General features: G+C 55.7%; 2 protein-coding genes across 2 annotated transcripts in view; one reads left to right on the forward strand and one right to left on the reverse strand.

Annotated features, from left to right (window-relative positions):
• Lrrc56 (leucine rich repeat containing 56) overlaps window positions 1-4,447 on the forward strand; it is an 18,383-nt gene extending 13,936 nt beyond the window's left edge. Inside the window, exons 6-13 of the mRNA XM_036179778.1 lie at window positions 785-881; window positions 959-1,159; window positions 1,632-1,815; window positions 2,276-2,437; window positions 2,518-2,582; window positions 2,790-2,926; window positions 3,112-3,230; window positions 3,799-4,447. Coding sequence (XP_036035671.1) covers window positions 785-881; window positions 959-1,159; window positions 1,632-1,815; window positions 2,276-2,437; window positions 2,518-2,582; window positions 2,790-2,926; window positions 3,112-3,230; window positions 3,799-4,145 — 1,312 coding nt within the window. The 3' untranslated portion in view covers window positions 4,146-4,447. The remainder of the gene's footprint in view (window positions 1-784; window positions 882-958; window positions 1,160-1,631; window positions 1,816-2,275; window positions 2,438-2,517; window positions 2,583-2,789; window positions 2,927-3,111; window positions 3,231-3,798) is intronic.
• On the reverse strand, window positions 4,430-10,200 carry Lmntd2 (lamin tail domain containing 2). The gene is made up of 14 exons (XM_036179765.1): window positions 10,006-10,200; window positions 8,462-8,668; window positions 8,222-8,374; window positions 7,796-7,883; window positions 7,520-7,675; window positions 6,965-7,036; window positions 6,780-6,868; window positions 6,164-6,438; window positions 5,874-5,964; window positions 5,571-5,760; window positions 5,370-5,489; window positions 5,095-5,291; window positions 4,683-4,935; window positions 4,430-4,606 (listed from the first exon to the last, which is right to left on the reverse strand). The coding sequence occupies exons 2-14, from the start codon at window positions 8,647-8,649 to the stop codon at window positions 4,475-4,477; spliced, it is 2,004 nt and encodes a 667-aa protein (XP_036035658.1). The 5' UTR covers window positions 8,650-8,668; window positions 10,006-10,200; the 3' UTR covers window positions 4,430-4,474.
• Window positions 10,201-11,589: the final 1,389 nt, after the last annotated feature.

An 11,589-nucleotide genomic window follows, 5' to 3' on the forward strand; every position in this document is an offset into this window, starting at 1 on the left:
CATTGGCTAAAGACAGAACCCTCAACTCCATGACAGCACCAATCACTTACATTAGTAACTTTTTTTTTTGGGGGGGGGGGGGTGGGGTAGGTTGAGACAGGGTTTCTCCATGTAGTTTTGGTGCCTGTCCTGGATCTCGTTCTGTAGACCAGGCTGGCCTCGAACTCACCAAGATCTGCCTGGCTCTGCCTCCTGAGTGCTGGGATTAAAGGCGTGCACCACCACCGCCCAGCTAGTAGTTACTTTTTGTTTGTGTTTGTTTTTGTTTTTCGAGACAGGGTCTCTCTGTGTAGCTTTGCGCCTTTTCCTGAAACTCACTTGGTAGCCCAGGCTGGCCTCAAACTCACAGAGATCCTCCTGGCTCTTAGTAGTTACTTTTTATTGTTGCTGCTGTGGCTAAATAACTGGCCAGAAGCACTTCATGGAGGAGAGGTTTATTTACGGTTTCAGGGTGCAGCATCACGGCAGGGAAGGCATGACAGCAGAAGCAGCTCCTAGCTGTAGAGTGGAAGCTTGCTCACACCTAAGCAGATCAGAAAAGAGAGACAAAGGAGTGCCAGCCATCAGCTGGCTTTCTCCTTTTCCCTACTCTATTTTCTTCAGGATCCTTGCCCATGAGGAGATGCCACCCACATTACTCAAGGTGGATTTTCCCTCCTCAGTTAAACCTTTCTAGAAATGCCTTCACAGACACATGCTCCAGATGTGTCTCCTAAGTGATTCTAAAGTCAATCAAGTTGGCACTGAAGATTAACCATCACACCACTCTGCCTGCCTTCTGCAGAGACCTGGGCACTTCTCTGGGCCACCTGCAGGTGCTGTGGCTGGCTCGCTGTGGCCTGACTGATTTGGATGGCATTGGTTCCTTCTTGGCACTGAAGGTAAGTCTGTAGCACTTGGGGTCAAGGAGCAGAGATCAAGTTAGACCCCAGCTGAGATTCCCCCATGTGGTCCTCAGGAACTTTATGTCTCCTACAACAACATCTCAGACCTGAGCCCACTGTGCCTGCTCGAGCAGCTGGAGGTGCTGGACCTTGAGGGCAACAATGTGGAAGACCTGGGGCAGATGCGGTACCTGCAGCTGTGCCCACGGTTGGCCACGCTCACACTGGAGGGGAATCTGGTGTGCTTGAAGCCAGACCCCAACCCTTCCAACAAGGTGTGAGTGCTGAACACCCAGGCAGCACATATTTGGGAGGACACCCACCCCCCTCAGAATGGGACCCTCTGTGCCCACATGCACTTCTGGTTTGTCTGTGAGAGCTATCTCTTCTGTCACGGAACGCCTAAACAGCCTAACTGTTTGGATATATCAGACATATGTAAGCTCCTTTGCAGCAGGTAAATGCACATGCACTCACAAAGGCCGTGCATGCTCCAACCTCACTGTCCACCTCATTACCTGTTTGATGTTGACCTATAATCAGTTCCATATGCTAGAGGGCATCCCTGAACCTTGGCTATGGGCTTGGGGGGGGGGGTGAGGGTTCCCATAGGCTATGGTAGGATGAGGCAGCATCCCTGCCCTGTCTCCTCTGTCCTGCACCATCGCAAGAGGAAGTCCCAGGAAACAGCTGGTCTGCAGGGCCCACCAGACCAAGGTCTGCTGTCCCCCTCCCTCTACCCTTTAGGCACCCCAGGACTACAACTATAGGGCAGAGGTAAAGAAGCTTATCCCCCAGCTCCACATCCTAGATGAGGTCCCCACCACATGCACCAACCTGCCTGCTCCCCACAAGCTGAACCAGGACTGGCTGATGGTGAAGGAGGCCATCAAGGAAGGCAGCGTGCTTGACATTCTCCTCCCTCGGCTGGGTAGGCCAGACACTCACTATGGACCTCAATACTAAGCCCTAAACCCTGACTCTGGAAGAGACCTCTTCCAGCCCTCCAGGAAGACAGGCCTCTACCAGTACCCCAAGAGGACAGGCCTCCTTCATCCCCAGGGAAAAAGGCCTCCACTAGTTCCCCAGGCCTTGTAGAGATGGGTATCTGCATTCCATTCCCTTCCCAGCCTCATCTCCTATTCCCAGAACCACGCAGATTGGCCCCAGGTCAGGATATTCCCATCAGCAGCACCAGCCTGCTTCCCCTTTCCTACGTCGAGGGAGAGGGGGCTCTGAGGCTGAGGGTCTTTCTGGAAGGAAAAGGAACCATCACAGGCCAGCCCCTAAGTCACACAACTTGTTGAGGGACAGGGCTGTGGTCTGTGGTCTGAGTTGGAAACATGTTGGCTAGCATGAGCCCAGTGATCTCTGGATCTGACCCTGAACAGATTGTTCCCATGGAACCACACAACGGAAACTTGACCCAACCTTGCCTGCGCCTGAGACCCAGCCATGGGCTCTGTCCTTGCTGGTCCCTGAGATCCCCTTGCCTGAAGGTCTGCTTTCTGAGAACCCAGCCACAGAAGACCATGCCAGCAACCTCACCCATGGTAACTGAACCTCTTTGGCCCAGAGCTGACCCTGCAGTACCTTGACCCCAAACCAGGCACAGCCACACCCTCTTCTTCAGGTGCTGGTCAAGTTCTCTGTGGGAACCCCACCAAAGGCCTGCGGGAACGTAGATACCAGTACCAGGTATGCCTTCCCCACACTCCAAAGTGGGCTAGGACTACAGCTTTCCTTCCCAAAGTAGACCATCACCTATTGCCCTCACCCCACAGGAGACTATTACCTAGAGTCCTTCCTCAATCATACGTCAGTGTTGAGGACTACTGCCATGTCCATACTCTGGCTCTCCCATTCCAGGGTCAGAGTCCCTATACCAGCCCTTTCCCTCCCTAGGAATGGGCACCCCTGGAGCAGCTGCCCCCACATAGGCCTGATCTGGACACCAGCCCCTCCACCCCAAGGCCTGATCCTGCAGAAAGCTGTGACCTGGCCATGACTGGGCTTCGGGCCTGGAGGGAGCCTGGCCTGCGGTTGGTGTCCCTCACCCTGCCAGCCCCACCTGTCTTTGGGGGGTGGGAGCTGGGCTGGAAGCTGCATTGGCTGAGCAGCCATTGGTCCCCCAAGATGGCCGCAGAGATCCATCTCAGTATGATGACCATTTGGGACTGAGTCTGAGACAGACATGGTTGCAGCTCTGCCTTCTCCACCTCCACAGGCAGCTACAGCAGGAAAGGCTTGCTCAGGCTCCAGCTCAGGACCCACAGAGGGCTTCTGAAGAACAGGATGACCAGACTGGACCAAAGACTTCCCTAACTCCCCCACGCCTGACCTCAGGTACACTACCTCAGTGCCTAAGAGTAACCTGACCCTCCCTCCACCTGGGTATGGATGTCCCCACCTCAGACCAGTGTAATATAGTTCAGCCTCTCCCTTTGCCAGGCTCTGGGAGGGCTGCATGAGACAGTCCTCTTCCTGGCGGAGTAGGGGTGGGTGGGTTTCACAGTCCTTCATGGTGTGCTGACCCCCAACCATACAATTATTTCCTTGCTACTTTATAACTGTAATTTTGCTACTGTTAGGAATCATAATGTAAATATCTGATATGCAGGATGTCTGATACAGGCCCCTGTGGGGATGGTGACTCTCAGGTTGAGAACCACTAGCCTAGAGACAGCCACAGGGCTGAAGCCGTATTTTCTCTGGAAAGCAGATGAAGCAGAGCAAAGGGATGTGGTCTAGTGGAACGGGTTCAACAAGGACACTGAAACTCTACCTGTGGTTGCACTGTCCATAGCCTGCCACCATCTCCAGGCTACAAGATTATGGGTGGGCAGTAGCTAGTACTCCCCCACCTTGTCTGCCAGGTCCCCTCTGACATGCTGTTTTCTTCCTTGCTTTCTAGAACTTTCCAGGACATCGGGATTTCACCTGATCCCTTCTCCCCCCAAGTACCCAATGCCTCCTGAGTCAGGCAGCAGCTCCTCGGGGAGATCTGCAGACCTGCCCTTCAGAGGGCGTAGGCTTAGAGTCCTGGGTAACTTAGGGCCTAGCCTGGGTGAGGGGTCTGGCCTGGGTGACAGGTTGGCTGCAGTGACTGCCCTGAGAGCCCTGGAGGTGTCCTCCAGTCCCAGCCATCGAGTCCAGGGATGTCCAGACCCAAAGCCAGCACTAGGTCCAGCAGCTTGCTCTCCAGGTCTCCACTGCCTCCATCATCTGAACCCAATCCCTCCAGCCCATTCTCTCCCTTAGCATAACCCTCTCTTGGCCTGAATGGGACCAAGGTTGAAGTGGCTGGGGCTGGGGCTGGGCCCTCTGGATGCCCCAGGACTCTGGTTCACCTATGTGACCCAAGTTCTAAGCCTGCTTGTCCTAAGCCTCAAAAGGGCAGAGCCATCCTGGGTGGATTTGCAGGTTTCCCTGTGTGGGGCAGTTCCTTTCTCTCAGGACACCATAGACCCTCTGTAAAAGCCAAGTGAATCATTTTCGACTCTCAAGTGTGCAGAAATGTGCTTTACTTTGTAAGCAACGGTTGGTTCAATAAATTATGCAGCTGGCACTGCCTGCCTGGTCTGGCTGCCCTACAACCGCCGGGACAAATCCTCAGTGATAGGAGGGTAGCAGAGGAAGCGGAAGCCATATTTGCTCTCGGCTGTGCTCTGTACTGACAGGGCCACCATGGGGCAACTCAGGTCCACGCTTTTCCGGCACACCTGCAGAAAACATTGGGGCCTAAGACCTTTGTGGACTGGCAGACCAAAGAACCTGGGGCAACAGCACCACACTCACCTGGACCTTGCGCTCCTGCCTACCCAGGGAGTCCTCCAGGCACATTCTTGAGGCACACTCTGGGATTGCAGGCAGGAGTTCAGATGTCTCGGTCTTCACACCTTCCTGCTGTGCAGGAACTTCCCCAGGGTGAAGAAGCTTGCGGGTGCTCAGGAGCGGCAAGATATCCCGCGTCTCGTTGGGGCGAAGAGATGCTGAAGTCCTCTGTCCGCTAGTGCCCATGCGGGAGAGCCTTTGCTGGCGAACACCTGGCCTGGAGATGTGGGAGGGGCCTGAGGAGTATCCTAGTCAATCGGGGCAAGGTGGGTGTAATGCAAGATAGTGTGGGCCAGGGTAGCAGTCCTGTTCAAGGCGACGCCTAGGGGAAATAAGGGACAGGTTTCGCAAGGCAAAATCAGGGGCTTGCACCTACCCCGGCTTCTTGCGCCTGGCCCCAGCACCCCGCACCCTGCCCTTGTGTGGGGATGGAGGATGATGCTGCTCTTCACCAGGGTCAGCTTTGGGCTCGGACTCTGAGAGTGGGAAGCGGTCAATGGACCAGTCAGTGTTGTCATTGAAGATCTTGGAGCCCAGGGTCATACAGGGTGCAGCTTGATGCTCACTGAGGACCTGCGAGGCCATGAGGGTGTGTGGTTACTCTGACCCAGTCAGCTCAGTTCCTCAGCTCCTCAGCTCCTCAGCACTGACCTGTCCCTGAGGGTTGACTAACACTGTCACACAGCCTCGACTGGACTGGAAGTAGAAGGGGTCCTGGCCCGAGGACACTGGCAGCTTCTTCTTGGTCCTGCTGGTTCCTTCGCCCCATACCTAGGAAAAGGCTGGGTGGTAAGTGAGGGACAGTGTAGGCTGGGGCAAGACAATTTGAGCTGGCAGGCAGCAAGGGCTCACCGTGATATGGTGCTGTGGGGCTAGCAGAGTACCAGGTGGGAATCGATACATGCACACAGGGAAGTCTCTCACAAGCTGCTTCAGAACAAAGCCACCCAGGTCGACAGTCTCTGCCTGAGATTGGTTGAGGATGCGGATGAACTTCTCTCGGTGGTTGACCGCAGCGATCTTCAAGGAGCAGCCAAGCAGGCTGGGCAGAAAGGAATACTAAGTAAGGAGGAGGGCCCTAGCCACTCAGAAAGTCCACCCATCATGCAGCCCTCCCTGCTTTTTCTGGGGTGCTCATGGCTGGGCAGCCCTCACTTTAACTGGGGCCTTGCACACTGGTGGTGAAGGTCTGTACAGGACTCCAGAACAGTCTTGCTGAATGACGCGGAGTGGCTTCTGTGGAGATCTAGAAAAAGAAGTCCTTTAGAGGAAGGGAAACACAGTTCCCCAGGAGGCCCGTCCAGGGGTCTGCATAACAGAAACAGCGGCAGGGTTCAGATCCCGGGCAGAAGCAGCCGGACCTTGGGGGCTGAAGAACCCGAGTAGGACTTTGGGCAGAGGTGAGAGGTTGCTAAAGGGTGAAAGGGAGATGCACCCAACTCCACCTTCCATGTGTCCACTGAAGCTCCCAGCGCATTCCTGAATCTGCTCAGAAGCAGCTAAGTCTGTTCCCTGGAGTGGGTGGCCCGTCACCTTCTTTGCTCCAGAATGCAGAACTATCTGGTAGCTGTTAGAGTCAGAGTCGGTACCCTCTGAGCTGCTGGTGTCTACCAAAGGTAAGGCGCTCCACTCTAGGATTTTGCCAGGCTTCTCCGTAGACTTGTTGACACACTCCGAGTCCCAGGTATCCATATCGGAGGACGGGTGGGGCTGGACCAGCCTGAGACCATGATATGTTCACTGGCTGCTTTGGCTCCTAAACCCAGGAGCCATGCCCCCCCACCCCAGTTTGCCTCCCCAAAGCAATGGGTACCCTGGTTTGTGTTCTAGGAACTCCAGAGTCAGACCCAGCTTATGGTAAATTAACGAAGGTAATAATGACCTTGGAGCTCCTCTCCTTGTCTTGAACCCATTCCACATATTACATATCAGAGCTGAGGCTTGAAGGGGTTACCTGACTTGTCCGGGGACACTTAAGGATACATGGGAACTGGTCCACTTCTGTCAAGCCAAGCCCTCCCTTCCCCTGGCCCCTGGAAACTCCCTGTTCAATGCAGTTACTTTTGCTCTGAGTGGAAACTCATGTTGGTGAAGAGGTTGGGATATCGTTGAGCAACGCTGTTCCAATCTACATCCTCCAATCGGAAGCCCTAGTAGGAAAAAAAGAGGTATGTGCCTCCCCGACCTTGCAGGGCTTTAGAGACTATCATACACATGCAATGCCTCCTGTGGCTAGCCTTGCTCACCTCCGAGGGAGAGGGAACCTCAGCAAACTCAGAGGAGTCAGTAGGGTCTCTTAGAACCTCTGCAGTAACCACCTGAAAGAAGGAAACACAGGGGGCTGGAGTGATGGCTCAGAGGTTCGGAATGCTGGCTGCTCTTCCAGAGGACCCAGGTTCAATTCCCAGCACCCACATGGAAGCTCACAATTGTCTATAACTCCAGTTCCAGAGGATCCAGCACCCTCACACAGGCATATATGTAGGCAAAACACCAATGCACATAAAGTAAAAATAAATTAAAAAGAAGGAGGAGGAGGAGGAGGAGGAGGAGGAGGAGGAGGAGCCACAGACTAGCTGGCAGGGAATTTGAGGGAGGACACCCTTCCCCCGAGGGCCTCTCACTTTTGACTTTAACAGCACTTTATGTGAACCAGATGAGGAGGATGCTGGTCATATGATTCCTTCTTGTGGAAACATCCCAAGGAAGACAAGGTTTCTCAAGCATGCTGGCTGCCCAAGGTGTGTTGGTGGGGGGGGGGGGGGTGTCTGAAAGGTATTGGACCAGGGGCACAAACTCACCTCTACACTGCCAGTCTGAGACCGAATCACTCGTCCCACCCAAGAGGAACGGGCCAGCTGTAGAAGGCATGATTTCTCGAAGGTCTGCAGCTCAGCCTCCATCTGCTGTATTGTACAGAGGTTCTGGCGAAGTTTCTCCTCCAACTGTTCTTTCTCCTGATCAAGAATGCCTGCCAGTGAGAGAGGCCTCCAGCAGCCCCTCCTTTCAGAACAACCTTAGGTGGGTAGCTGCTGCCTGCCAAGACATTGCCCTGTCGCCTGATCCCATGCCCTCACCAGCTGAGCATGTTCCTTCTGGGCTTTCAGCTCCAGCGTAAGCTTCTGGACCTGGTTCTGCAGGAATCTGTCTTGACTTTTGGAGTGCCTGGTAGGAGGGGCAATCTCAGCTCTTCTGGATCAGGCCAGGATTCCTGAGGGTAGGTCAGCAGTAAAGGATGCCCCACAGCCACCAAAGCCTGAAGGCACACATTATAGCAGGCCAGGGCAGATAAATAAACTGTAACAGGTCTGGGCAGAGGTCTACATGCTCAGGGGTAGGGTTACATTTCTAACACAGTAACTTATTCAAAAGTATGGTGGGGTGTCAAATCATGCAAAGACTACAGATGGCAGCAGTCAGGTCGAGGGCTCAGGGGTAGAGATTGGCGTTAGACAGAAACAGCAGGGTAGGGCCTGGGTTGGGCTGGGGGTTTCGCCACTGACCGCTCAGGGGGAATCCCTGCCACCTCCTGCAGGATGTGGTAGTATCGGGCATTCTGGCTATTCTGGACAGCCCACCGAAGTGCCTGGATCTCTAGTTCTCTCTGTTCCCATAACAGCCTCAGGGTACGTGGGTCCAGGGTTTCAGGGGCTAACCTGTAATTCCAGTTCCATGTGGTTTGATCAGGGCTGGTTCTTTGGCTGGCCCAACCCAGGAGGCTGCCCCATTCCCAGCCTCCTTACTGCTGCTTGGAAGAGCAGCCTACTGGTATGGATGCGCAGTAGGGCTTACTGCTCTGGGAACATGAAGGAGCCACTGTGTCCATAGGTGTGCCAACTGAGGACTCTAAGTCACTGCTTTCTGGCTTTATACTTGCTGGAGCTGGGGACACCTGCTCATCTTCAGACTCCTGGCAAGACTTAGGGGCCATGCTCGATGTTGGTCAGGAGCTGGAAAGGAAAGAGGTAGGATGGGATCTGCCCTGTGTCCCAGGTGTGGGAAACTCATGGGACTCTCTTTGGGTGTCAGAGAGGCCCAGGCAGCATTTGCCAGTTCTCTCTGAGGAGACCTACACATGTGCCTACCCAACAGGACACAGGACTGCTGCTGGTCATATGAGTGTCCTCATCTGTACGTTTCAGGCTAGGACAGCAGGTTACCTCCCAGGAAGCACATCCCAAGTATGTACATATATTCCCTGCTGTCTCCTCTTTGTCCCCCTAGACCTCAGCCTACAGCTAAGATCAGAGGTGCTAAACTCTTACCTATAACCCTTATTCATGTGCCTCCAAACCAGAAACTCACCCCCACACTCACCTGAGGCCTAAACCCACAGAAGGCCTAGAGAGGGAAGTGTTCTATACTGTTGCCATGGATTTCTGCACCTGGGGGGGGAGGGTGTCTGTTACCAGGAGCCTCCAGGGAGACACAGGGCCATGAGTGCATTCTGTGCCAGTGTGGTTTAGATATGTAAGCTCAGCTAAGCTGAACTATACAGATCCCTGGAACCCATCCCTAGCCAGTGGTGATAGGCAGGTACTAGGGGATGATGTTCTGTGAGTGAATTCAATGTGTGTGTGTGTGTGTGTGTGTGTGTGTGTGTGTGTGTGTGTAGTGTGTAAATGGTCCTAGGGATCTGAGATGATTGATTAAGGGAGACTGGAGTGGCTGTGCTATCTCTAGCCTATAAATGAGCCTGTGTCTGATAGCCATCTACCTAACCCTTGGAAGCCTTATCTTCCTGTGTCTATCTCTGTACCTCTAGGCTCTCCCAATGGTGGTTCCACTAGTGAAATCTGGGGGACATTGCTTCTGCTTCAGAACAGAAGTGAGGCCCAGGAGAAGCTCCTTCTACCTTGCCTCTTCCACAGCTTTATACTTACGACATTTGCTTCCTTATGCCCACAAGAGCATGGGTACCCCCTCCCACAGCTCTCTGTGATTAGGACAGAGCATATGGTGCTGGACTGGCTCGATTTAGCCCATTGAGACACCAGGAAGACGTTAAGGCAGGGGCCGCTTCAGGGAGAGAAGGGCTGCTCTGGAGGGCACTGGGCCCATTGGGGGAGGGGAGAGGATGGAGCTTCAAACAAAGACCCCAGGGTCTTTGTCGCAGGCAGCCTCAGGAACGGTCCCCTCCCCCACCAGGGCTACAGAGCCCACCAGGTCAGCCGGCCCCTAAACTCCACCTCCTTCGGATGGCGGGCGGGAGACATTCCCGTCCTCTCTAACTGGTGTTCTCGACTACAGATTCCTAAGAAAGCAGGGATGAAGAGGCCTAGCTTACGGGGCTGGTGAAGGGAAGGCGCTCGGGCACATGTCAGAGTTGCAGGGTTCCAGTCAGGACCCCTCTCGGTGTGCGGAGACCAGTCACACTGAAAGTCCGTTGAGGAAGTCCGCTCTGGAGCTGGGAACACACCTGGGCTAACCAGCCCAGAGCAAACGCAGCTCCCGACGCGCTTCCGCGTTGATCACCAGCGGTGAGCATCCCTGGCGCCCCGGTCCTGCCCTTACCCACTCAGGGCCCCGCCCACACCTGGATGCCTGCGGGCGGGACAGAGTAACGAGCCAATGGGGCGTGGTGGGAGGAAGGCCGCCAATGGGAGTGGGCATGGGGCGGGATGCACACGCCTCCGATCTAATGGGGTGTTGTGGGGCGGGGCGTGCGGGCCGCGAGCCAATGAGGCCGTGAGGTTGGGCGCGCCGCAGCGCTGGGACAGCAGGTTGAGGCGGCGCTGGAGCGCCTACGTCCCGGAGGCCAGCGGGCGCCCAGGTGAGCTGTGCCGGGTTCTCGAGCCTCCTGAGCACTGGGCGAGGCACCAGGGAGCCGTCTCCGTCCCGGGAGAAGCGGATCTGGGCGAAGGGGCGCGCGGTGGCTGTGCTGCACCTGCGTCTACCAGCTGCGGAGTGGGGGCGTCTGGATCCCGCGCGGCCGGGATCAGCCGTGAGGCGGGCTGTGTGCCCCCAGCGGGGCGGGACCACTGGAGCCCAAAGTGCTGGCTGGACGGGAGGGACTGCAGAGGCGGACCGGGGACTGGCGGGGGGCTGCTCAGATCTGGGGTCGGTTCGGAGATGGAGGTCTGTCTGGGTCGTAACTCTCAGCTCCTCCCGGCCTAAGACTGTTCCTTCCCTGGGGGGTGGAGGGGGCGTTCCCATGACTGTGAACGGCGTCGTATTTGCGTACGGTCGGTGTTAGGTGCCTGGGGACAGCCGCCGGCGTGAAAAGGGTAGTGGCCCTTGAGCCAGGTGACCGGGGGACAGGAAAACTTGGACCTGGTTAATAATTTGCCCTGTTCCTGGAGTGGGGTGGGTGGGGCAAGAGGAGGCTGGTGCAGAGGGGGACGCCTCAAAATGCTCAAGAGGGCCGAACTAGTTCCCCTGCCACTCCAGGAATGTGTGGCCTGCGGGTGGGGCTGGGCACAGGAGGGCAGGGCTGAAGGGCCACAGTCCTAAGTCAGTTGTGGCAAACCAAGAAGGAAGGCCAGACTGTGATGGAGGCAGACCTGGTCTGATCTTAATGGCCTGTGTTCTCCCCACAGGACAGGGATGGTCTTGGAGCTTGTGGTCATGGAGCTGAAGGTGTGGGTGGATGGCATCCAGCGGGTGGTCTGTGGGGTCTCAGAACAGACCACCTGCCAAGAAGTGGTCATCGCACTAGCCCAAGCTATAGGTGAGTTCCCCGGGGACGGAGAAGCAAACCGGTGGGGCTGCAGTCCAGCCCTGTCTTCCCTCCCGAGGAGAGTGGGGTTGACACCACCCTTTTACTGCTCTATTCCTCAAGCCAGGGGGGTAGAGAGGGGTGATATAGACTGACCCTGTCTTTCCCCCACAGGCCAGACGGGCCGCTTTGTCCTTGTGCAGCGTCTTAGGG

This window comes from Onychomys torridus, chromosome 1 (genome assembly GCF_903995425.1).
Source record: "Onychomys torridus chromosome 1, mOncTor1.1, whole genome shotgun sequence".
Lineage (NCBI taxonomy): Eukaryota > Metazoa > Chordata > Mammalia > Rodentia > Cricetidae > Onychomys > Onychomys torridus.